Below are 27,474 nucleotides of genomic sequence, written 5' to 3'. Positions count from 1 at the left end.
GATGTACAAGAGATAGTAGGCTGCAAACTAGTATAGTTAATGAAGCATGAGGCAATGAAATGTTATTTTTTTAAACTAATAGACATTCAGGTGCAATACCTTGTGTGTCATCAAATGGATATCTCTACTGACTATTCCCATTACAAACAACGATTGATTTGAAAGAGGGAGAAAAATAGCTGTCAAAGAATTAAATATAAAAACATGAAAATTTGTTTCTAGCTACTCTGTCCTCTCCACCCAATACAAGACTCAGATCAGATCCATGTCCATTCCATATTTCTTTTTTACTTCTTAGTAACTCATTATTTGTTTTTATTTGGAACCTCACTGTGGAGATACAACCTCTCTTTGAGACAAGTTCTATTTGTACACAGCTAGGTTTGCTTTTCCACTAACAGTCAATGTTAATAGATGGAAATACTGGGATAAAACAGTCTATTTTGCACTGTATTGACCTATGAATTAATCAATTCAGGATCTTGCAACCTATAGGATTACAAAGGTTGGCTCAATTTCCTGGGAAAATAATGATTTGTATTTTCAAAAGGCTTGAGATACCTGAAAGATATGTAGGTACTTACTTCCTATTCAGGTCAGGAAGAATAAGGTGCCGAAGTATAACTTGGGCAGCTAGACACATTCAAAGCTCTGCTGTGTGATTTTAACTTCCCCTTTTTCATTTCATATTTGGGATTATGTGCACAGCACTGTATGAAAATCAAAATTCAGTTAATTTGTCACTGAAAATGTGTTTTTCCTATTACGGGTGCATTCTCTGATGTATATTTTTCATTTACATAGGCATGAACCAGTTAATGAACTTCTAAATTTAAAATGCCTGTTTTTGAGAGCTATGCAAGTTATATTTTTTACCATGTTTTCCCCCACATTCCTACATAATTTTGACTTGTGCAAGGCAGAGATATATAAGAGCATCACTCATTTTAGGATATTCTCTATCTAGTTTGCACAGGTAGAAATAGTTACAGAGGTTAATGGAAAATTAAGTTTAAGGTACAGTACTATTAAAAGGAAATATTTGTAGTGACGTGGAACCTATTAGCTAAACCATTTCCAATTTTGAATAGCTATATATGGCTGTCAGGTATGTGACTGTACAATAGGAGAAATTCTGCTAAATTTTTTCTTTAGAAAATAGAACTTCTTGCAGCTTTCCAGAAACGTTCAGTTGCTCTCCATGTGCAAAGTATACTGATTTCTGAAAAAATCTGTCTTTGTGAAAATAGAAATTGCTGGGTTTGAGCACTTAAGAAATCCTGCCTTAAGGTGCTTTGTATGATAAAGGTAATATAGCAAATTGCCAGGGGATATACGTAGTATTTAACCTTTAGGCTTAATTAAATACTTTTTACTCAAGCATGGACATGCAGGCAAAATAGTTTTATGAGATGCCAGCTTAGTAATTACTAGGTGACTGAGAGTTCACTGCAGATGCTGCTATGCAAAACATATAAGATTATGCAATGAGTTATCTGCTATTACATTCAGTTTCCTTGTATCAGTGTTCGGAATAGTACATGGTATAGTGCATATGTACACTATAGTATAGTGGCTAGTCACCTGTCACAAACCAAGAGTAAATAATATACTTAGAGAACTTCACAGTCTCTCTCTAAAAAAGTGTTGACCTTTCCTTACAAGAAGGTAATATGGCTGGAGGACAAAATTCACCTGTGTGAAAACAAGGGTGTCAAAAGCCCCTTTCCCTCCAGAAAAGGATTTAATTGTGTTGTTGTGTTTTTTTGTTGTTGTTTGTTTTTTGTTTGCTTCTAATGTTATAGCAAAATAGAGGATGCTCTTTGTTGCACTTGTAAGAAAATATTTTTCTAATGATTACTACTTCTTGCTAGGTTGTATATGTAACAGCTACGTTTCCCTATATCATGCTGATGATTCTTCTGATTCGAGGAGTAACACTGCCGGGTGCTTCTGAGGGGATAAAATTCTACTTGTACCCTGACCTTTCTCGACTCTCTGACCCACAGGTAGGATCATGGTTCATGTGTTTATTTTCCTCCCTGACTGTGAAAAACTGCAAGAGTTTCTTGATTTTAAATTCTGAATGTAGACGATTGCTGGATAGTTGTTCATTGTTAGAGATCTGGAATTGTGGATAGGGCTTTAAAACCATCAGTAGTTACAGCTGTTGGAACATATTCTTTCAGTAGAGAAGTACCTTGGCTGATAAATCAGAATTTTCAGAAGTGTTCTGTTGCAGTGCTTCTTCTGCCACTTTGGGGCAAGAGCATTGCTACTGGTTTCAAAGACAACAATTTTAACTAAGCCTTACTCATTTTAGAATTGTACCTTTCTGTCCCCGTTCCAATTTGAAATCTTAATGAAGAGTAGTATAGAAATTAGTCATTCAGATGATTATGGCCTTTGAAGCGGAAGTCTCCATTTTTTTAGTTACTTCCAGAGTAGAGTTGAACATGGAAATACTGGGTTGATTTTTTTCAGTGACAGATTAGTACAATAAAATAGTTATTATATATCATTCATTGATATCAAAGAGGGAAAATGACACACACTCTGTAAGAGCTCTCTGTAAGAGCTTGTGAAGTTGCAAATAGCACTTTGCTTATCTGGTTTGACAATCTAAAAGATATTAGACAGTGTTACTCCTAAGCCTGTTGTAATATTAAATGGATCCTGAGATGGAGATAAAAGAGAAAGTGTGGGAATATTTGTCAAAATTATTTTTTTTTAAGTACTCACTTCTGGTTACTGAAAATGTGCTAGCAGAAGTGCTTTTTTGCAGATGACGATACAGGAAACCTTTCAGGTTATTTCCCTGAAGCTTCTAAAACAATTGTCTCATGTAAAGGTCACCTTTAACAACTAATATTTCTACAAAAGGGAAAAAAAAGGGCTAGAAAGAAAAGATGCGTTTAAAATACAGAAAATTTCAGATGCAAATGTAATCGTGTTGCTACTTTTGGGCTCCATGGTGTTTCCACCATTGTATGCCAGCATAGATGAGAGGTAAAAAGAGCTGTGGAAATGGAGTTAGATCGACAGTTATATGTCATGGCTTTGTAACAGCTAGCCTTAATCTTGCTTAGAGGTGTCTACAGTGCACGTGTGAAATTAGCACAGTAACAGAAAAAAAAACAGTAGGATTCTCTGACAAGCTCCCATTTATTTTTTGCAACATAAAATAGACTCAGGCTCTAGTAAACTCAGCAAGGCAGGCCAATTTCAGATGAACCCAATATGTTTTAACTCAGCAGAAGCAAGAAATGTGACTGTCATACATGTACCTGAGAGCATGGATGGCATACTTCATGTTCAGTTTTAACTAGGGCTTCACTCTGCAGTGTCGTTCTGACAACTCAAGGTACCGAAGTGCTGAGTACTCTCTTCTTGTACTGCACCATGATGGTTCGTCCACCTGTGAAGTCCGTCAACTTAACGAGAGCAGGAGGTGGTCCTGCTGCTCAAATGTCGCTTCCTTCATTTGTCTACTGTTGTGTGTGAGGCCTTTAAACAGGATTTTGCTCTGTATATGGATTTTTCACATGCTACTGTCACCCTTGCTTCTGTCCTTCAATGAAGGAGGTCATGCAAGCTTAAGCTACATTATTGTCAGGTTATAAGGGGTTTTTATATGCCTATTTACTATACTATTTCCATTTGTAAAGAAATACATTGTTGCCATGACAATTTCCAAAGCACCTAGTATTACTCCAAAGGAGGCTGTGAAGTACAAAGCTGTTAAGACACGTGTGAGTATATCTGTTGGTCCCACACATACAGCTCAGCTGATACGAGAACATCTTTTGGGAAGGCTTAATGTTTTGTTTTAACAAGCCAACATTTTTTTCTCCATTTCAATGTGTCTTTGCCCAATGCATTTCCATACTTACAACATTCAGTATTTTAAAGATTCGGCTCATTTTTGTGGAAAAGAAGCTGAAATAGAATGGGCCACAATAGGGGTTGTGAACAATAATAGAGATAATAGAGATTGCCTATTTGTAATATGGGTGGTGAAATGTTTTTAGAGCATTATTTTTATGTTGAAAAGAAAAAAACCTGTTTCACTGAAGTTGAAATGTTTTGTTGAGACTAATCAATTCTGGCAGAATATTTCAAGAAAGATTTCTGACCTATGTGTAGGGCCTATAGTCACTTTTCAACAAATAAGGAAAGTTTCGCTTCTCAATCTTTAAAGTAAAACTGAGAAAAAAAATGGCACAAATCAATTTATTTAAAAAAAAAAAAAAGTCAAAATGGAATTGCTTCAGCTTTATTGCAACTTTTAATAGTAAAATAGTGATAATGTAACTATACACACACATTTCTGTTCTATGGAAAAGTAGAACTTACTAATGTTCAAAAACATGATTTTTTGTATCAAAAACAAAACCATCCCACAAGCCTCTTCTGAATTTGTTCTGGAGGTTTTTGTCAAGGAGCAAGTAGGGGACATCTGAAATAACCTTGATATTTGTGCTTCCAGTTTTCATCTTCACTCTTGTTTGTTTGATTTACTCCACAATATCAAAGCAATAATACATGTGTTTTATCTTGGTTTGAAAATGCCATCTTTTGTCTGTAGGGCTCACGCCAAACACTTTTCATTATAATCGTGGAGTACTGTATTTTAGCTTCAGTAATGCTTTGTTTCACCAGCTGTGAGGTCTCTGTAGCCCCACGTTCAAATTGGCTTGAAATATGTCCCTCTACCCCCCGATCTAGAAGATATAGCTGCTGTTCATAGCTTAAATATGGGGTCTTTCCTGAGCTACAACTCACACAAAAGAAGTATTTTGAAAAGTTAACAGGATTGTTATGCTTTTTGTGTGCAAGTCTGACTCAGGATATCGTTCTGGTTGTCTCTCAACAGATTCAAGTCACTTAATATGTAATAGTGCTTGTGTGTGTGGTACTCACTGCTAAGTGATTACTTTTTTTTTTGGAGAAAAGGTTTGATTCTCAATAATGGGATTTTCCTAACATTTATGCACTGAAGAGATTTAAAACTCTTTGTTAGGGAGTAGCAGACATAAGTTTGATGGATTAGGGTATAACTATATGGTAAATTTAATCCCAGCTGCAGCAGTGGATTCTTAAAATGAGGAAGGAAATAAAAATAAAGCCTTGTTTATTTTGTGCTTGTATGCTAATAACTGGCTGAGTTACTGCTTTATATTTAAACAACAACAGAAAATATTATTTTAATTGAAATATTATTTATATCTTTTGTAGGTATGAGCATGCCAACATATTTAGGGTTGCGGTCTTCTCTGAACAGTCAGTGCTTACCAAAATCTTGAACAAATTTAATTGCCCTGGGTTTTGGGACTGGATTGCACACTAGAATGCATTTCCATGTGGAAGGAATGCCAGTTGTACTTTATCTCTGATATAAGCTCACATGAATGTTAAGCATGATAAATGAATGACAGAGCAAATTACATAAAAGGCACAGGAAAATCTGAGCCATCATGGTTAGGATCGATTTTAAATTTCTCTGATCTTTTATTTGCAGTAGGAAAGTGTGAATGTTGCATTAAAATTTCTGATGGCAGAAATATTTCCACAATGCACCTCTAGTAGTTCGGCTGCGTGAGTTCAGTTGTTAGGTAGCTGTGACTGTACTCTTGCGTGCCCCTCTACTCTCTGATGTCTGTGTCTTCTCTGAAAGACAGAGACAAAAGATAAAAACAACAGGTGATTTAAAAAAAAGTTGTCTTTCAGAGAGGACCTCTAGTACTTTGGTTGTGTCCTTGTTCCAGTTACACTTAATTTTGTCATGACAGGAGACTAAGTTATGGGGAAAAAAATGATATTGGATGGGGAATTAGGATTAGAAAGAAAGGAAGAGGACAGTGACTTACGTTAGAATAAAAGAAATAGTTTGACAAGTTTGCCTACAATAAAAACACTGACTTTTTATTTTTTAAAAGTCTAACATTCAGCATGATTTTATCTTTAAATAGATCTAAGTAGTCTAACAATAACTTTTTTTTCCCCCATAATGGTCATATACACTAATGAACAGTACCACGTTACTCCCCACCTCATAAACCCCAAGAAACAAATTGTTACCAAGCGTGGAATGATAGAATAACAGGGCTTGGATGAGACCTCCCGAGGTTGCCTCAGCCAGTGCTGTGCCCAAAGCAGGGCCAACCTGATAAGGTTACTCAGGGTACGGTCTGGGTAAGTTTTGAACTCAGTGAACAGAAATCCCACAACTTGTTCCAGTGTTTGACCACCTTCTCGGTGACTTTTTTTCTTTTAATCAGAATTTTCTTTTAAACATAATTTCGCATGTTTCAACATAATGCCTAGTGCCTGTTCTCCTGCGTCTGTGCTCTTACTCTGTTTCTCAGGAGTTTGACTCTTGTCTGTTTTTTCTTCCATGCAGCAAGGGAACAGGGCAACCAGATTTCTTAGCTTTATCTTTCTGAGTTTGGGCAAATCCAGTCTTTGTCATCTGTAATGTTCTCCAGTTCCCTTAACTGGCCATCCACTGAACTTGTTCTTCTACGTGGAAGTTGTTACAGTACTTCACATTCTCACAAGTGCCAAATAGAGGGGATGAATCACTTCCCTCAGCCTGTTGTATAGACTCTTGCTAATACAGGACAGGATGCAATTGAATTTGTTGGTTGAAGGCACTCTGCTGACTCATATCTGACTTGTTCTTCTTCAGGAGCCCCAGGTCCAGTTTTTGAACCGGTTTGTACCCAGTCTATGTGGCTGCATAGGGTGATTTTGTCCCAGGTGAAGGACTTTGCATTTGCTTTTTTGTATTTCATGAGGTTGCTCTCACCTATTTTTTCAGATTTTTGATATCCCTCTGAATCCCAGCCTTCCCTGCCAGGCCGTAGATCACTCTCCCCAATTTATCATCATCCACCAGTGTGCTGAGAGAGCGCACTATCCTGTCAGCCAAACTGTTAACAAGGCAATATGTTAAATAGTGTTAGTTCCTGTACTGATCACTCAGAGGCATCACTAATAACAGTCAACCAGTTGCACTTTGCATCATGATTCTTTGAGCCGGCAGTCCAGCCAGTTTTCCAATCAATTTGAAAAAGACTTCCAAGAGGACTTTTTCCATAACTTTCCCTGGCACTGAGGTTTGGTTGACTGGATTGTACCTCACTGGATCTTCTTTCCTGCCCTCTTGAAAATGAGTATAAAGCTTGTATTTCTCCAGGCATCGTGAACTTCCTCCAATTGTTATGACCTTTCAAAGATAAGAGAAAGCATCCTTGCAATGCACTTTTGGGTGCATCTTGTTGAGTTCTATGGACCTTGTATGTCCACTTTCTCATTCTAGAATAAATACAGTAGTCACACTGGTATTTTTTTTTTAGGGAAATATCTCTAGCTGCTATTAGAGCAAATAGCTACAGCTGTTATATGTATATGTTATATGTTCATAAGCATGCAAAATGGTCTAAAATGTTCTAGTGTACCACAACATGAATGCATAGGACCTCTTGGACCTGTACAAGCAAGTCCAGAGGAAACCACAAGGCTGGAGCACCTCTCTTGTGAAGCCAGGCTGAGGGAGTTGGGGTTGTTCAGCATGGAGAAGACTCTGGCAAGGCCTTATAGCGGCCTTCTGGTACCTAAAGAGGGCTGCAGGAAAGTTGGGGAGGGACTCTGGCAGGGGCTGTACGGACAGGACAAGGGGTAACAGTTTGAAACTAACAGAGGCTGGATTTAGATCAGATATAAGAAATTCTTCCCTCAGAGGGCGGTGACGCCCTGGCCCAGGCTGCCCTGAGGAGCTGTGGCTGCCCCATCCCTGGCAGTGCCCAAGGCCAGGCTGGATGGGGCTGGGGGCAGCCTGGGCTGGTGGGAGGGGGCCCTGTCCTTGGCAGGGGGTCGGGACTGGGTGGGCTTTAAGGTTCCTTCCAACCCAAGCTGTTCTATGATTCTATTATAGCAATGAATATAGCAATGAACCAGAAAAAAATAAAAAATAAAAAAATCACCTTTAAGCTAGATAAGGCGATAAGGCTCATAGCACAAAGATGACTCTTACGCTGCCCTCTGTCTCAAAAACTTCTTTTTTAACCTGTATTTTCCTGTGTGGAACTTTGGCTGTTTTCATGCTCTGTGTTTATAGAGAAAAAGAACGTTTTAGTAAATTGGATATATGTTGTAGAGAAAATGCATTTTTTCAGTAGAAACGCACTTAGAATAAATACAAAATAAAATATTATTTTTGCTCCCCAAATTGCAGTTTGCATGTTTCTTTTCCTAGCTATTAATTTTTGAGCATGTAATTGCAATTAGTTTTTTTAAAAAATATGCAAATCACCAAAAATGTTCACAACTCCTATACAATTAGACTACATATAATATGCAAGTGTGTGAGAGAGTTCTGAGAATACTATCTAGGTGTATAGGTAATATTTCATTAACTTCTGTTCTATTCAACCTGGAAAAATATTTAAGAACTTGCCTTTCCTTAACTTTTGATTTCCATTGTTTAAAAATTCAGAATTTTCAGCAGTAAGAGCTGCAGCAGTAATGCCATTCTGATTCTTTATCAAGCTCTCTCTTTAGCAGAAATAAAAATAACCCCGATTAATTCCCCGTTAGTTCGTGCAGCCTTGCAACTCTCACAATCGCATCGCCATCTTGAGGCCAAATGAAGCCTATGTTTTCAAAGGCAGAATTAAAAGTACTCAGCTTTAAAAGTGGGGGCAACTGTTTCATCTAAACAGAGGTCTAAGGCTGCTTTTTTTTTTTGTATGTTTGTTTTTAAACAAAACTGTAGAATAAATAGTGATTTCATTTTCGTGTAGTTTCATGCTCTGAAAACCAAGGAACCTGTATGAATTCCTGAGCAGTGGATTTCAGAACTGCATTGTAGCTGTCTAAGCATATTAATCTTTAGAACTAAAGCAAAAAATTTCTATTTGTTGGCACTGAAATTATGTCTAACTGATGGATAAGTTCTTGATGCTTTTATCCATTTGAAGTGTGACAAGTGAGAAACTTGTAGTCTAGTGAGAAATATGCTTGACACAATGCGTTCAGTAGAGTGTGGTCAGCCTAGTTTTTAAAAATGATATGTAGAAAAAAAAGGTTCAGAGGCAGGTCACCTGTCTTAAATGTTCCCAGCCTTTTAATACCACTGAGTCTAGTAATACCTTCAGCCATTTGCTGCATTTTTCATTGTTAGAAGGGCTTGTGCAGCCACTTTTTTTTTCTCAGGGAGATAGTTGGGAAAAAATTGTAGTAATGAGAAGAGGAGGATGTCTAGTTCCTATCACACCCATGCTGTTCTCTTAACAACTATGGGATTTACTTTATTTTCCTGCCACTTCCTTCCCATCCTCTGTCTGGTTTGCTTCATTAGGTATTCACTTTCTGAACCAGGCAGTTATGATGCACACAGCTGTGAGCTGTAGTAAATGTAAAAAAGAGGAATGAAATTCCGGAAGTTTGTGCAAGGCTTGTAGGTATGAAAATCCTTAGATTAATTTACTATGTATACAACTCCAACCCTGATGTGTGTTTTTGAACAAACAACCTTTGTTTATTTGATATGAAATCTAAATTTCAAACCATTCTTTTTACAAAAGGAAAAAAAAATATATTGCTGCAGTTGTGAGGCTCTCATGTTCCCGTTAAGTAATAAACACCTGCCCCAACTTTTTAAATTGAAACTTTAAGAATAATTGATTCTTCTCAACGAAAGTCTGCTGTTTGCACTACATTATAAATATCATTACAAATAACTGAGATTTTAAATTGTAACATAAGCAGAGGACATAAGCTGGTATGATGTTTAGAAACATTTTGTCCTACAATGCAGTTTATAATCTGTGTAATGAGAAACTATTTCATTTTACTATGTTCTTTGGCTTTTGCCTACAAATTATTTATGTGGTTTTAAAGAATAGCAGGACTAACAAATCGCTAAAATGCAGCATTCTTGCTGAAAGAACAGAGATGTTTAGCTAAGCCATAAATCACTTCTGGGAGTCTATTCCCAGTTGCTCCAAAGAAGGGCTGAAGGCAAGCCTGGGAGCACATTTCATTTCCCCTGACGAAAGACGTGTACTTACTGCTGTCTTGCGGTCAAGCTGCACTGCAGCGATTGGGCACATACATTTCAAAATGCATGGGGAGAATACACTCAGGGTCTTCTCCTTTGACAAAATAATTGCCCTCTGCAGTGCATATGGAACAGCTTGGTATTCACACACAAGTCACTACATTGTGCAAAGATTGTAGATATATCCAAGTATGTGGTGGGAAAGGCAAACTCTAACTTGGATAAATCATTGCTAACTGTTGGTGTAAATGAGTGACTGGGATGTAGCTTCGTGCCTCAATATACAGCTCTGTTATTTCAACAGCATAATATTGTGACTATAATTTTGTGTGTAGCAAATGGGGTTTCAGAAGTCCAGCTATGGCTTTGGAGAGTTATTTCAAGCTCTGAGCAACCAGTTTGTCTCTGCCCCCCTCCCCCCCCAGTTCTTCCTTGTGTTTCTTGCTGTTGCTACACAAACAACAGCAAGCTGAACAGGCAACAGCAGGTTTTGGCATTTTGAAGAGACTTGTTGAAAGAATGGGGTCATTTTGTAATTTCCTTAGGGCCTCTAGGCCACCTGGAATCTCTCCCAGCTATCCCTGCAGCCCCTTAGCAACCTTGGCAATGGAGAGACATCATCCGACTTTCAGGGAAGCTCAAACTGCACTTTTATATTAGACCTCATGGCTAGTGGGATATGCCACTGGAGGGAGACAGGATCCAAGCGTTAGCTCGCTCAGTGTGTTACCATAACAGAAATTTTCAGTTTACAATGATGGCACCCCAAAAAAAACCTAGATAAACCCAAAGAGCCATTTTGTGCTTAAGTTAATGTACATTCTCAGGAACACTTAAAGAACTGCTAATGCTATCAATGAGTGCAGCCCGTCAGCTGCTCTGGAGTTCAAGTCCCCCAGCAAGAGAAAAGCTGTTGATAAAATTTAATTTGTTACAGGAGAAATTAAAAATTGGTACAAAAATACAGAATGAGGTATGGATGGTAATAAGGGAATTGTAACAAGGGACCTTGTGCATGGTGAGGATAATCAGTAAGGGAAGCAAATGAAGATTTTTGCACCATCTGTGGGACAGCTACCAGTGGGTATATGATGCCATATAAAGAGAGGCACTAGAAATATTTAACTATTTAAAAAATTGCGACAGGATTTTTGGTTAATCCTTGAAGACATTCCAGAAGAATGAGAGGAAAAAGAGAAATACCACTATACCAGTGGAATGACTTTCAGCTTGCAGAAAAAATGTCATTTACTGATTTAAAAAAAAAAAAAAAAAAGTGCCCTTAAACATTATTCTTTCAAGAGCAGTACAATGTGTACTTTCTCACCCCCTATACATTCCTGAGATTCTTTTTATCTCCATCCTAGAACAGGAAAAAAAGTTGAATTCTCAGAACAATCCAACAAAGGGAAGGCTGGGCAAGGTCCTGCAGACCTGAGAAATGGTAATGGCTAACATGTATTGCGCACACCCACAAACTGTCATTGCAGAGTTACCACGCTCTAGGGGTTGACCGTGAGCCTGGAAAGGTCTGTAACTAAGGATTTTACACTACAAGGAGCTGGGTTTCACATGCATTTTTCCTCAGCAGTGTCCCAGCTGAGATTGGTACTGCGGTTCATGTCTGCGGGTATTCTCTGAATTAATAGAAATACAAAGTGAGGCGGAAGGCAGAAAGGAAGGAACAGAAAAGATACCTTTCCCCAGGTCAGTACATAAGATGGTTGGGGACCGCACTGAGCCATGGGGCTCTGCATGGCCATGGCTACATGTGCATCCTACAACTAGATGTGCTTTGCTGCTGCTCTTCCCTCTTCCTACCATGCTTTTCCATGAGCATGTATTTTGTATGACGCTTGTGCGTACATGTGCGGTTTATTTGCAAGGGCAGTGCAGGAAAGATGAAAAGAAGTGGCAGAGAACAGGCAAGGAGAGGGAAGGTGGGAGACAGCTGATGCCAGCTGCTGGCACATTGCCTGAGTGTATGTGGGAAAATGAGCTGCCTCTCCCATTGTGATCGTCACCAGCTGCCAAGCAGCTCACAGCAAGGGTCCAGATCCAGGAGAGCAAATTGGAAAAATGAGGAGATGTGTATGTTTGCAGCTGTGGCTTTCTGATGCTCTCTACTCCAAATATCTATGCAAAATTTCTGATTATTCTTTCCTTACAGATAAAGCAATTCCTCTTTTTATTAGTATTGTTTTCGTGTAGGCCATTGAAGCAATGTTGGTTGTCAACTACTTTACTTAGTATTGCATAATTGCTTCTTCCCTATGCATTTTAAAGTGTTTATATACGTATATAAATAAAATGCTGTATTTTATATAATAAAATATAAAATAAAATATATCATCTAAGTTTCCCGTGAAGATAAATGACAGGATGGGATGGTCAGCATGTCTTCTTGACTTCAGACTGTTGTGACGCATTTCATAACTTGGTGACACTGTTCAAATTCTTTTCTATGAAGTAAGTCTCTTAAGACATACATTTATTCCTGTGTTAAATGACAGAACATTTTGTAATATAGGAAGTCCTGCAAAGCTCACTAATATTTTTAAACAGATCTTCGTTAACTGTGTAGATTGCCGTATGTTACCATATTTTCCCATATGGGTGTTTGTAGACATGTACTTTAAACACGGAGGCTCAGATAAACTGTGAATTCTGTGGCCATTTGCACCAAAATGCTGGCTGCAAATATATTGTATTCCTTCAGAAGAACAGAGGCAATGATGTGTTTTATTACTCAATTGACAACCAAACACTACTACTACAGTTTAGGACTGTAAATAAGGACAGGAAAGAAAGAATTTGCTTATCACAGAGGCAATAAATGCATTGCGTAAATTTGTTACAAACTTGGCAGGAAATCATCAGATGTTGATGCAGTTTGGGATAAAAGTTCACTGATCTTTCGTTTGTTTGTTTATTTTCAACCCATATGAACCTTTCAGAGAACATTTGAATCAAGAAAGCACAGCTGAATTTATCTGGAATTGGAGGCAGAATCTGGTTCCTGGTGATTTTGTACTTCAGTCTGTGTTCACATATTGGTAACTTGGCAGAGTAAATCACAAAATATTTCACACAGACCAGAACTTTAAGAAGAGTTTTTATTTTAAAGAAGTATTTTCATTAAGTCTTTTTGCTATCATTACATTTTGAAATGAAATCTTGTTTAGGAATTAAAAATCATCTGCTTTATTTAAAATAGGGAAATAATATTTGAATTCTCAAAATAAACTTCAGACTTTGACCAGATTCTTTTAATATTTGACATAATTTACAAATAATACAAATTAAATCTTCATTCTTCTGCAGAATTTAATATTTGATCAAACAAAGACAACACCTTCAGTAGCTCCCTGAATGTGAGCTTTAAGAAGTGCGGATCCTGAATACAAATCCTCAACTGCATTTTTTTTATTCTAGTGCTTTGTTTTTTGTTTTTTAATTGAACTTTGTTTTACTAAAAATTTCTGCCAATTCTGTGTTGTAAATGAAAGGTTTTTCATTGCCCAGTTCTCTCTTAAAAAAAAAAAAAAAAAAAAAAAAGAAAGAAAAGAAAAGAAAAAAAGACTAGGCTCATAACAAAATTTTGGTGAATGTTGAGTGGCTTGTTTACTAAAATATTGCACTTGGGTATACAGTTCCTGTCACTCTAAACACAACTCATGCTTTTAAAATACTCTAAATCCCTCTGTGTAAAATAATAAAACAACATGGTGACTCTGAGGGATGTTCATGAAAAGGTGTAGTGAGAGCAGGCACTTTCCCAGCCTGGAGGTCTAGATGCAGTTGTTTATCCATCCGTGAAGGTGAGCAGAACATCGGTGGTAAATGATTGCAGCAGTTAACTCACTGTCTTTGCCTGAAAAAGGTATAGCTGGGACACTAGCCTACAGGGAGTTACTGTCCTATCGAGGAATGCGAGAAATGTGAAGCATGATTAGGGATTGAAAACTAAAATGATTTGTTCCGTATCATGGCAGCCACAACAAACTAGTTAAGGTGGTCCAGAGACACCATATTTAACCGCAGGTATAAAACTAATGTGTAAGTAAGGTTCCTGCTTTTCAAATGGTGGAGAGAGGAAGGTGTCTTGGAAACGTAACTCAGTCACCAACTGCCTGAATCAGACTTTTCCTTCTCCTGCTTATGAGAAGGTTCCTTTTTGTGCTGTTTCTGTAGTGCTCTTGGAATGACCACAGTCTTGTGTCCAGTCCAGAGACAGGTGTCTCAGCTTGAGTGAATGAGGCAGAGATGAAATAATATAGGGACTAATCTACTCTCCTTGGTGTTTTCAGCCTGACTAGGCAATGATTTTCAGTACTGGTATGTCACTAATACCTGTACTTTTGTACTTATATAACTCCATGGCAGATTTTCAGTAGTTTTTGTCACAAAAAGATTAAGGCAAAAGGCATAGTCACTAAATAAGTAACTTGTTAAAGAAATGACTCTGCCAAGCACAACTCCAAATAGTAAAATATTAATATTTCTCTATTTTAGACTGAGGGATTTTCTTTCTTTTTTATTTATTTATTATTATATAAAGTATCTTAGATTTTGGCTTTAGCTTCAGAGTCATACAGGTGCAAGTAGAAGTGGTGTGGATTGCCAAAATATAGGGTCAAAGAGAAAAAGACTAGCAACAAGTGGGAAAGAGGAAGAAATAAACAAAAACATGGTCCTTTTTGTCTTCTTTCCATCATAATGTATTGAGCACTGTAGACTGGAGGTATCAAACAAAAGCAAATTACCCTTCAGAAGGAAGAGAAACGTACAGGTGATTCTGAGGGACAAGCACAACATTGAAGATGTTTTTGGTTTGGAATGACTTATGCATCACTCCATGCTCCTGGCTGGATGTGAGGCAAAATAACAGAACAGTTCTTTGAGCATTTCAGAAAAGCATTTAAAGTAACCCTCGGATATCAGCAGTACAATGTTTGTTTTCCAAATTAACTTCTCCAGGGCAACTCTGTCACAGGGAAGTGATAACAAGTGTCTGCCTGAAGGTCTAAAACTAATGTGATCTATTACTTTATTTTCTTCCTCCGCTCTTACATTTATTTACGAAAATTATCTAGGGAACTGATTTTTAAAACTGTTGAGCCCCTTACGTAGCTCAGTGTTATGAGTAGGATTTATAGCTTCTAGTGATCTAATACTCTTCAAACTGTCAGACTGTCAGGTGGAGTCTCAGTGACTTCCTGTAATGCAGAATAATTCCAGAAAACCCAAAATGGCCTTTTAAAAATAAATAAATAAATTATTGAGATCTGAGATTGGTTGGCTATGTTGGTCCTCTAAGCTTGCTAGAGGAGTCTCAGAGATACTTGGCACATAACCATGGGCGGATGCCAGGATTTCTTGTCCAGTTCCAAGCAGATTCCAGTTACCATTCATAAGTAATAAACTCTCAGACTCTGAGATGGTACATACCAAATTATCATGTTTGCATCATTGCAGTGGTCCCCTGCCAGCTGCAGAGCTACGGCTCTACTCTTCATCCACAGACTCAGATTTGTCCCAGTCCACAGAACAAGTCAGTGGCTCATCTACCTACCCCTCTGCACCAGACCAAACTCCTTCCTGGGAGTCATGGTCATATACCCTTGATAGCAGTGCTTGATGTCTGTTGCAGACAATATGTGACTTCCCATCTTCAGCTGGCCATTACATTTAGCATTGGAGACTTACGATGTGTGTACAAGTTAAAGAGTATGGGGACAGATGAATTTAAAGCCTTAATTAGTTATTCTATCCTTCTATAAAATGACAGAGTTAATGACCATTGCTTGCTCAGTATTGATCAAAAATATTGTTCATAAGTATTTCATCATAATTTTGTCATCAATTCAAGAGGTTAAGGGCGAAAAACGTTTCTATGAATATGGACTCTTCAAGACCTCGGTGAATAAATATATGTGGTTTTGGGTGCATACGCTCACTGAGGAAGTAACTGAGTAAAGCTGAAACCATTTAAAGCTGGGCAGTGCTTCTACAGAGTTGATATTCTGAAGGTTTAGCTGTGAAGTAACTTTGGATTCTTACTCTTGCTTCCTAGAATAGCTTTTCTGTTTTGACTGAGAGAGATGAGTAATATGTAACCTTTCGTTTTAACTCAGTTTCCTGTAGACAGTGGTCATGAATCCATTTAGCCTTAATTGTTGCTTGAAGACATTTACTGGCTTTTCATTTCTATGTGCTTTGTTGGGCTGTCATGCAAACAGTTCTGTGGATTCTTGGCTGACTCCTGTTGCTTGTCTTCTACATTTACATTACAAATATTTTTATCCAATTGTTTGAATGTGATTGTACAAATGACAGCAAACAGGGCACCAAACATCAGAGCAATGCGGTTTAAAGCCTGTGGGTTACTGGTGACGTGCAGCCAAAAGGCTGAGCAAGCACTGGCAGCAGCACTGGCCAGAAGGTACGTGGCAGGGGTGAGAGAGGTGGTAGGACTCCCGGGCTTCCTGCACTGACCCTGGAAAAAGAAAGTCACCTTAGGAGAGCATTTCCATGGTGTTATACTCAAGTCATTTCCACACACAAAGTTATAAAACTTTTTGATACAGCTTAACTCACTGGACTAAGATTGGTATATGTTTGCTGTATCCTTCCCTGAGTATCTGGGTTTGGCAGCAATTAGAAGAGGACACTGGGCTACGCTTGCACTGATTGAATATATATTTTACATATTTATATCCAAACGTGTATTTATGTCCATATTTATAATAAGTACATAGGTAGCTGAAGTGAGACGAAGAATATTTTTGTTGGGCTGTCTTGATAGTCATTTGAATCCTTTGCGTTTATTGTCTTAAGTTGTATTAAACAGAAAATGACAGTTCTCAAATGAAAACAGGATTTAAAATGTTTCAGATTAACTGTATGGCTTTTCTTAGTTTTCAGGGGCAATTTTTTATCAAGCTAGAATGAGATTTTCCACATCTATAGCTTTGTTGAAGGCTGAGTGACTAAAACATGATTAAGTTGTAATAGAATTATACACTTTATTGTGAGTTGTTGACCTATATTATCAGTGCCAATATTTAAGGAGTGCGTTGCACAAGATTTCAGTTCTCAGTGTTTTGAGAAACTCCAAAAAATTCTGCTATTTTAAAAAGGTAATTAATTTTAAATTGTTTCTTTCTTATTTTTTCTGCCTCAACATTCAGGTTTCATTATGCTAGTGAAGGGCAATGTTTAGATTATTATATGGGCAGTGTGAAATCAATGCTGTTTCCAGTTAAGCATTTATTTGTGTAACAATGATATTTGTCACTTGGCAACTTTAATTGGTTTATTAAATATGTTTTTTAGTTGACATTCTAGAGACATTCCTGTTTGTTTTCAGTTTTTAAAAGCATTTCCATTCACCTTTCCATTTGGTCTTTAGTCAATAAATAGTTTTCCAAACAAATTGACTATAGTAGAGGTATTCAGATATTAGCTGCAAGCTGGACCGCAGTTTTGGTGGGTATTGTAGACAATTAAATAGTTACAGTGGCTTTTCAGATAATTATCTCATTCATTATGCTCCTTAGAACACTGGTCTGCTCATTAAAAAGCAGTGGTAACTCTACAGGGCAGTATATAGGAAACAGTCTTCCCCCCTTTTTTCTTTTTGGGCAGGGGGAAGCTTTACACATTATTAGACCTGAAATTAGAGTATAGCCTTCCTAGTTCTGCAGCCAAGGCACCATTCCCTGTTTTGTGGGGCAGTCTGCCAGTAACTCAGGAGGTCATACTGCTGGAACCCTGCCTTGGACTTGGTGAAAGGCTGTCAAAATGGAGTTGCAGTGCGTTTAGAAAAACACAGAATGGATAATTAAGTAGTGGAACTCAGTACCAGAGGATGTTTAGGCCAAAATTATAAATTCATTCAATTCATTATGGGTAGGTCAATTGTGAACTGCTGAACACAAGAGCCCACATATAACCTGCAGTTTGAGCATGTTTCTGCTGGATAAATTCTGTCCAGCAATGTTGGCAAGTTCCCTGTGCTGGGGTGTCCATCCTGCAGGTGCAGTTTCCTGTGCCCCTATGCAGGAAGTTTATGCCAGCTAGTCAGAACATGTTTATGTGAACAGAAAATCACACACCAGTGGCTGACTGCTACAGATTCATGATTAATTTGTATCTTTAATACTTTCATAGAAATTGTTCATAATTTTCACAATCCCTTTCATGGATTGGTGGGAAAAATTGTGCCGGAAGTTGTGCAGATATAGAAACATAACAGTCCTTGTTTGGGTACCTGCAATATCAGGTGAGAGATGAAGAGAACCAGAGAAAGGTTCTCTTCATGTGAGGAAACAACTAGATAATGTTAGTCGGTAAAATGGAAAGCAGATAATTTCTTCTGCAGTACAGGGGGTGTTTAAGGAAGCATACAAAGCAGCCTTGCAGATCTCTAATGAGAGCTTCTTCTAAGCCTGCTGGACAGCAGGGAAGAAAGGCAATATATTATTTACTTGAAAGTATATAAGATAATATGCAAAGAACCTGTAGCCCAGTATGCGGTCCCCAGCAGTAGACATAAGAAGATTCCAAGTGGAATACGCAATATTTGTCCCTTGAATTCTTTGGACATGCAAGTATTATCAACTCAGGTGATTTTCTGAGCTCCATGTGGCTTTTTATGCTCAGAAATTCTCAGTGGATTTCCCTTCCATGTAGTTTTCCGATCTTCCCTACAGCCCATGAAAACTTAGCATTCACAGCCTCTCTTGGCAACCAGTTCCACAGGTCTGCTCACTCTATCAGTAAGAGCTACCTCCTCTCCTTCTTCCTTCCATCCTTCCTATTCCTACAGATTTCCTCTGATGATTCAAAATTTCTTGCATTGATAGTAACAGTGAACATAAGATCCCTACTTATTCTTTCCTCGTCATTCATGACTTGTTAAACTGCTCTGACATCCCAACTCAGTCACTTCTGTTCCGGAAAATGTCTTACCCAACTCAATTGGAATCTCAGAATAGTTGAGGCTGGAAGGTACTTCAAGAGATCTTCTTGTCCAGCCTCCCTGCCCAAAACAACTTCAACAGGTTGTTCAGAGCCATGTCTGGTTGGGTTTTGAACATCTCCAAGGATGGAGAGTCCACAGTCTCTCAGGCTGACTTCTTACAGTGTTTGACCACCCTTGCAGTAAAATGTTTTTTCGTAAGGAATGCCCTGTGTTTCAGTTTTTGTTCAGTGCCTCTTTGACCTTTTCTTGGGCACCACTGGGAAGAGCCTGGTTTCCTCTTCTTTACTTCCTCCCCATCAGGTGTTTATACACATTGATACAATCACCCAGGTCTTCTCATCTCCAGGCTGTACAGTCCCAGCTGTCTTGGCCTCTGCTTGTATGTTTTAAGCCATAGACCCTTAATCATCTTTGTGGCCCTTCACTGGACTCACACAGTAAGTCTATGTGTCTCTTTACTGGGAGTCCAGCACTGGACACAGCAATCTCTATGTCCCAACGGTACTTGGCAGAGAGAAAGGATCACCCATCTCCCTTCACCTGTTGGTAAGGCTCTTCCCAATGCTTAGCCAGGGTACTGTTGGACTTAAGGTCACATAGCTGAATTGTGGTGAACTTGTGCCCTGGGACCTTCCAGACTGTTGTCAACTAGCCTGTCTGAATGTGTGGGTTATACATACCACAAAATAAAAAGCTATTTTTCATTGTGTGTTTCATCTTCTTCTTAACCCTTTCCAATTATTTTGGAACTTTGTGAGTAGACTATAGTGAGAACTGGATGGAGTATTCAAGAGGTGGGCAAATGATGGATTTATTCAGTCGTATAATTCTATTCTTGACCTTAGTGTTCCTTGTATTACTTCCTTAATAGTGCCCATCACTTAATTTGCTTTATTGACCACTGCTACGATGGAACTGTCTAACATAACTCTTTTATTATTATTACACTCTTAACATATTGCTTCCAAATCAAAATTATCAGTTAAGAGCCCATATGTCAAATCAGAATTGCTTTTTCTCATGTATATTACTTTGAATGTAATTAAATGTTGCCCATCATTTAATTTTCATAAAATACATCGTTGCAATTAGCTATCATTCTTGTTTGTCAGGGTAACTTAGTGTCACATCTTTTTTTAACTGCCATCTTTGCCAGCCTGATCTGACTAACCTAATATCACAGTTGTGAAGAAATTGATCAGCAGGGGCACAGGTCATTGTAGTATTCCACTGGTAGCCTCCTCTTACTGAAGAAAAAAACCCAACAAACTACTTTACCAGGTGTTTCCTGTCTTTACCATCAGTTATTATTATTTTTTTTCCTTTCTTAAACCAAAGATGCTTAGTTTTCTAAACAGCTTTTGGTGACAGACTTTTCCAAAATCCTTTTGAAAATCAAAATAGGCTTACACCATCTTAGTTCATATGGTTGCTGACCACTTCCAAAAAAAAAAATAAATAAATTGGAGCAATAACCTCTCTGGATTGGGGTTCATTTTTTTATTATTATTTTTTTTTATTTTTAGTTTCTAAGATTTACTAGCAGCTTCTGATGTTTCCAGCACCAAATATAGAAGGAACATAGGGAATAGAACGAACAGGCTGTGGAAATAGAGACAGATGAATTTTGCACTGGTAATGCTATAGAAACTTGATTAGTTTCTTGATTTTTGAAATGCAGCTGCCAGTGGCACAATTCCAGCAGCTGGGCCAGAATGCAATGGTGAAGTGCCCATCTATGGCACTATGCCAGTGTAGTTAAGAAGGGGAAATATGTTCTTTACCTCTGGGCAAGTCAATACTACAGATTTTTTTGCTTAATTTGCCTTTGGGTTTTTGTTTTTGGCAGTGGCTGGAGAAAGGCAATGCTGTGGTTTAGAAAGCTATGCTCTTATGACTGCTGCGCTCTGCTTTCCATGAAAAATCTGTAGAGACGGACCATTTTCTTACAATTACTTGCTGACTGCAGTCACTGAAAAAAAAAGAGATTGTATGAATAAAACCCAAAGCCATAGAAAAGATCACTTTACAGATATTAAATGATGTTAGAAGTGAAATATGCAACTAGAGTAAGAACATCCAAGACTTCAGGTGGCTAGGCATCTTCAGTTCCCGCAGGTCCCACTGAAAATCACCAGGGACTGCTGAAAAGCGGAGTTCATGCTCTTTGATGTTAGGTATCCTACTGATGAACCTTAATGAAGTGCTTCCACCTCCCCGTGTAAACAGCAGAGTGAAGCGTGTTTCTCTAGAGGGTGCTGTATGCTACCCACTTAGGGGTTGCATAACGTTTGAAGAGGATCCAATCTCTCCATTGGCTATAGGAAAGCTCAGGAGGGTTCATTCTTAGTTTAAACCACCCTCATAGTGTCTAACCTAGGTGGCAGACAGACTTTGGCATCATGGCTCTACTATAGCCGCCATCTGGAAAGAGCAGGACTCAAATGACACAAGAATCCTACAAAAGCTTCCAATATGGCGATAGCTTTCCTGGAAAAACTCTGCTTTTGATGTGACAATTTCTCGTTGATGGTGCAAATAGTTTGTCTACAGGCAGGAGCTCTCTTTTTTCTGAGGTAAACTGAGTGCACTCTGGCAGTTATTTTTCTGGCATCGTATTAGACAGCTTTTTACTTACTCCTAATGGCAGCATTTGTTTTTTGCTCCGATTCAGGTATGCCTGCACAGCCTCCACAACACAGCTGGATTCTACCTTGTAGTACAGCATCCCCCTTGGGTGGACAGAACAGTTGTAGCCTGCATATGACCATACCAATTTAAAAATTTTAGTCTATTCTGAGGCTGCTTAACAAACTAACACACGGTTACACACTTCACTGTATTATGCAGCCATGTTGCATAACCTTGCTGTGGAACAGTCTAGTGTGTAAGTACTGAAAACAGAATAGGTCCCAAGTGTGCTACAGCCTTGTTCTCATACCATGAGAGTTCCAATTCTGTCTAAATAAAAATACTTTTATTTGAAAATAATCTTTAAGGTGCAATTCTACAGTCTGTCTTTGAGTTGCAGGTCTACAAAAAGCAAAAGGTCTTTTTGTCAGTTGTTGTAGCATTTAAAGGTAAGGAAATGCTTTTTTCAAGATATTTATCCTCTATTTTAAGAATAGTTCCTATGCAATTAAATGTGATTATTTCAAATATTTTTAGTTATATTTCATGTGTGTTCTAGTTGTAACAGGGCATGAATAATACATGGTATTAATTGATTAATACCTCTGAAATCTTTGGCTCAGCACTGAACTGCAATAATTGTTTAAGTATTATTATTTATACAATATAAAACATTTTCCTCCCTGGTCAGATTTTACTTCAGACCATTATGTACCATCATTGGACAATGGACAGTGTGTATATTGAAAAAATGGACGGGAATTTTTTTGTGGAATACTTAGTTTAGTGTGAGGTTTAGGCTGTTTTTCAATAAGAGGAAGAATTTAAATCATCCTTTTATTTCTATAATGTATTTACTTTTGATTCAAACTCTGCTCTTTACAGTGTTAAAATTGCAGTTTCTAAAATAAGTATTCTTAAGAAAACTGCTTTAAAAAATTTTGGGAATTATCTTTTTTATAAGGGCTAGGTTAAGTAACCGTTTAAAATAGTTTTCTCTAATTTTCCAAGTTAGATTAATTATTTGAATAATGATTCATGAACAGTATATTTACTGTTAAAATAAATAAAACTTAAAAATAAAAGAATTTGCAATCAGTGTTGAATACTGTTTTTAATATTTCCAGTGTTCCTCCAGCTTCAAGGATGCTGGATAAGAATCTTAAGAGAGTATCAGGAATAAACCAAAAAATACTATCAGAGAATGGTCTGCTTTGTGATATTACAGTCAAGCAACTCTCTAATAGAAATTAGGTATCTTGCAACAATCAATTTGCTAAACATAGGCAATCCTACTACATTTGCTAACTCCTCTGCTTCATTCTCCCCCCACAACCTAAATAATAAACAAACCCCAGAACTCTGCTTTCTGGCAAAAGTTATGAAAATTTAATATTTAAAGAAAAAAGGCCTTAAAAATATTTTGGTTGGAATTCAAAGTACTCCAGAGATTAGGATGATCTCTGCCATCAATCACTCAATTCAATTGAGCATAAATATATTGAAATACTTCGGACTGTCCATAGGCACTGGATTGTATGTGGCAACAGTCAAATATTTCATTCTGAGATCATTTGGTGATGGTGTTGCAGTCAGTAAAGAGGAATGCTAATCAGCACCCTCATTTTAAAAATGTTATCAGCATTTCGTGTCTTTATTTAAAAGAAAAAAGTGAAGGAGCGGGAGGAGAATGCTCTTAAGAAATCAGTACACTCAACTGCAATTGAAAGAAATAAGAGATTTGCAGCTGGATATTGTTACTTTGTGGTGTTTCTGTAATGATGTTAAATTTGGGAGCAAAGTTGCGTGGACGCGTGGGGCACATGGGGTGTGCAGCTAATGGTTCTCTCTGATTAACCAAATTAAGGAAACATTTGGTAAGAAACAAGTAACAAAATGATATAAAACATTTGCAGTCTTCTTAGCAGTTCAGTTCTTTCCAGGTTGGGATTTCTCTTAACTGAGGTGCTGGTTTGCGTATTTGAATCTAACCCTCAGAATGTGTTGAGTCTGGGAAGAGAATACAAAGCCTCTGTCCTCTTCCTCATCTCTTGTTGCATCATGGTGCACAAGGTAATTGTGAGGATGTCAAAAGAAAGTCCATAATCAGAGTGAATTGTAGGCTTAGAAGGCTGAAATCAGAGTTTGGAAATCAGACACTTTTTAAAAACCCACAAAGCCTGCATCTGATGCCAGCATCTGGACTTGGTTCGCTGCCTTTCCCTAAACCAGGCACACACAGCTGCTATCTCAAAGGCGCATTCAAGCCCCTCATTATCTCAGGTAGCACTTTGCAGAGGAGAGGGATTTGGGCTAATGTTAATTTCTTTTTTAAGGGACATACACCCTAATCTATATCGGTGCACTCACGATTATAGAAGCAGGGGAGTACAACAGTACAGTTGGTTGCTAGTTTTGGAATCGTGCCAAAACAGTTAAGACATCTCCTAAATTTGGGGTTAAGGAGTTCAGGAAAGTAAACCAGTCTCATAACAAACATTTTTTCAGTCAGGAAAAGCAGCCAGAGAGTGAAAGTGTTCTTCCTGCAAGTCTCAGAAGGAGTCTCACTGTGCCTTGCTCCATCCAGCACCTGACTTTCAACATTGGCTGGCAACACAGAAACATACTACTAGTGTGGCTCCTGTATTGAGGAAGGTCCTGTTCCATTTTATCAGGGTGGTACTTGGCTAAGTCATGCCTGGGTAAATTAGCATTTAAATGTGTAAAGTAATCTGAGCTATAGTGTTGGTCTCCAAAGACAGCAGTGAATAAACAAAACTTCAAGTATTTAGGTCCTTCTCCCCCTCAGCTCACCATTCTCATAATGAATATGCTGTATTCATCCCCTCTGTAAGTAACATTAGCAGAAGGTAGGAGAGAGACTGCCTAGCAACCCACAGAAATCCCAAAAAGAGGTAGAAAGGAAGTGATTTTCATGTAATTATTCACTTCTACAAAAGCTGTTGTCAGGTAGACACTAGAAACATAGCTGTTTTATTATTCGCCTAACCTACTTTTAATCTTTTGAGAATCACTACCATTAAAGAGAGGGAAAAAAGAGCTTAATTCAGCCATTTTCTGCCTGGCCGTTTAAGTCGTGTTTTCCTGCACTAATGAAGGCAGTGCTTTCAGAAACTGCCTTGTTTAAAAAGCTCTGAGTAGTAAACTTCAGAAACAAACTAAGTCCAGTATCCAAAACTCAACATTTTTTTCCTGCTTCTCCACAATACATTGTTCATATTTTGTTTTGGTTTAGTTTCCCATTTAATGACATTTCCCATTTAGTTGAAAGAGTAACAGGATAATTTTTTTTTCCTTTTTCTTTTTTTTTTTTCTCCCTCAAGAAGGCATTTGGGGATAGCGGGCAGGGGCTAAAGAGCTAGCTTACTTGGATAATAGCTGGTGCCAGCATGCTTGGATCCCGCAGGTTTTTTACTTTACTTTGTGACCCTTGGGTTTAAGAAGTTTAATTTTATGAAATATCTTTTTGCTTAATTTCTATTTGAGTGCGTCTTTTTTAATTAACTGTTGGAAAAAAAAAAAAAAACTTTTTTTTTTTTTAACTAAGCACATACTAAGATCAGAGTAAGATCAGAAAATTAGCCTTTTTTGCTATTTTATATTCAGGCAGGAGAAATTATGCAGTTACAATTCACTGTGTTGATTTTGCAGTAAAGTAAAAATGATAAAGTTTGTTCTTTGATTTTCTCTGTAGGCTTCACAGGAATAAGGTACATTATCAGCATACTGCTAGTGAGGAAAGAGCAGAATACATACAAAGGATGAATTTATTCACTTTCAATGTCTCTTAAGTGTTTGGGTTGTTTTTTCGAGTAGAACAGTACTTTGAACTGAAATATGTATTCATTTTGCACATTTGCATAGCACAGACTTTCAAATGATTTTTGTGTGTTAGCTGCTATTGAAGAAAAAAATCTCAGCTGATTATGAAAGAGTGACTTGGAGAATAAATTCGAATTGGTAAATTCTTTCTTATGCCTTTAAACAGAGATTTCAGCTGATGGCAATGAAGTTATTTGCACTCTGCAAGGGAATTTTAAGCCCACTGTATGTTCTTGCTCAGTCTGGCCATCAGGGCGGATACAGGTGCTTTGGCCTCATTTATTCTCCATCCATTTGACAAAATGTTCTGCATTGAAAATGAAAACATGCAAAATGGATTGGCCTTATTTTTTGTGAGGTGTCGTGAATGTATGACGTTCTTCATATTGGTTAGCATATGAGGAACATAGGAATTGTCTATGGAAAAAAAAAAAAGAAGAAAAAAATAAAAAAGAAAAACCACCCATATACCTGTTACTTTCCCTCCAGTGTATACATATCCAGTCTTCATAGAGCAGTCTGCTTATCATCCTGTTGCTCTCTGCTGCTATTGCCAACTATGCTACACCATGCCCAGCATAACAGTTTATGATGTAGTTGAATGTTCTTCCTAATGAGAAAGACGCAAAAAATTGTTTTAATTGGAATAAGATCAAAGGTGAAATGCTCAGTCCTCCACTACTGCCTCTTTTATTATTTTTCTGAGAAGATATATACATATTTATATATATATATATATACATGTAGCATATAGCAGAGGAATGTAATAAATAGTTGTTTTGGAAACACTCTGGGAATGATTCTTATAGTTGCACGCTAGCATATACTGAGCAGGCACACTGGTGTAGTAGCATACTTGTTAGATTCCTCGTGTCTTAAAAATCCACCTAAGTGATAATAGTGTCAATTTTTAAGGGACATGGGATACAAGTCTGGAAAAATTAGTCTTGTAAATGTTTTTGTGTTAGACATGTAATTAATGCCTTCAGCTCTGAGAGGTGTACTCTTTAAATGTAGGTGCTACTTCGAGACTAAGGCCTGTCATCTCTACATCTATAGCACACCAAACACCACGCTGGCTTCACTGACTCTTGGGCTGTTCAGATGTAAACCACTCACCTCAGGCTCATGGAACACATACAGTAAAAGCCAACCTGAAGATGCTAAGCCTTGAGGCTTGGTACAGGTAGAGATGTTCTGTAGGTGATGTCATTTTTGACTTTTTCCACATACTCTCCACACATTGTGTGAGACACTGACATATGAACATTAAACCTTTCAAGGTGTGTGGGACATAAACTCTGGCAATGCTTCTTTTTCAGTTTGCATTGCAACAAGTTGTTTTATTCAGGCATTCTCACTGTTACAAAAGTCTACGACTGTTTGATGCTTTTACCTTAAACTTTTATTTATTATATCCTGACAGCATAGGCTTTTTTTTTTTCTTTTTTTGTAAAATCCTTATTTGAAACCAAAGCTCTTTAAAATACAAATACTGCTGAGATTCATCAAAAGTGATGAATAATTGAAATTTAAAGAGAACTATGAAGTGATTGCTCATTCTCTGATAACAAAATGGGAAATAAATGACTATCAACGTTTGGAACATCATGTTTTAAGAGAGTGAGTGCAGCATTTAACTGGCCTGTAGGATCTCCCATATTCTCAGATGGAGAGCTTGCTTATGGAATCGTCAGTAACCAAAGTAACTCAAAGAATGCAGCTAAGCATTCTTTGAGTTTTGCAGCAGTGAGTAATCAATCTCACTGATAAGAATTTTTTATTATTTTTTTAAATACATGTTTATGAAACTACACTACTGGGATACGTGTTTCAACCAGTACTCAAATTCCAATGTGAAATTAATTCCCTTGATTTTGATAGAAATAATGAAGCAAACTGAAGTGGGTGGACAAATAATAGCAGCCCTTACATGTTTACAATT

The 27,474-nt window shown here is 37.7% G+C and overlaps 1 protein-coding gene across 2 annotated transcripts in view; it reads left to right on the top strand.

Moving 5' to 3' along the window:
- The window catches only part of SLC6A11 (solute carrier family 6 member 11), a 92,508-nt gene that overhangs the window by 39,936 nt on the left and 25,098 nt on the right, over positions 1-27,474 (top strand). For both annotated transcript variants that reach the window (XM_040568426.1, XM_040568427.1), the window contains exon 7: positions 1,875-2,009. In XM_040568426.1, the coding sequence (XP_040424360.1) occupies positions 1,875-2,009 (135 nt within the window). The remainder of the gene's footprint in view (positions 1-1,874; positions 2,010-27,474) is intronic.

Source organism: Cygnus olor, chromosome 10, assembly GCF_009769625.2.
Source record: "Cygnus olor isolate bCygOlo1 chromosome 10, bCygOlo1.pri.v2, whole genome shotgun sequence".
NCBI classification, from domain to species: domain Eukaryota; kingdom Metazoa; phylum Chordata; class Aves; order Anseriformes; family Anatidae; genus Cygnus; species Cygnus olor.
Note: the sequence above shows the minus strand (reverse complement) of the source record. Positions and strands in the feature narration are given on the sequence as shown.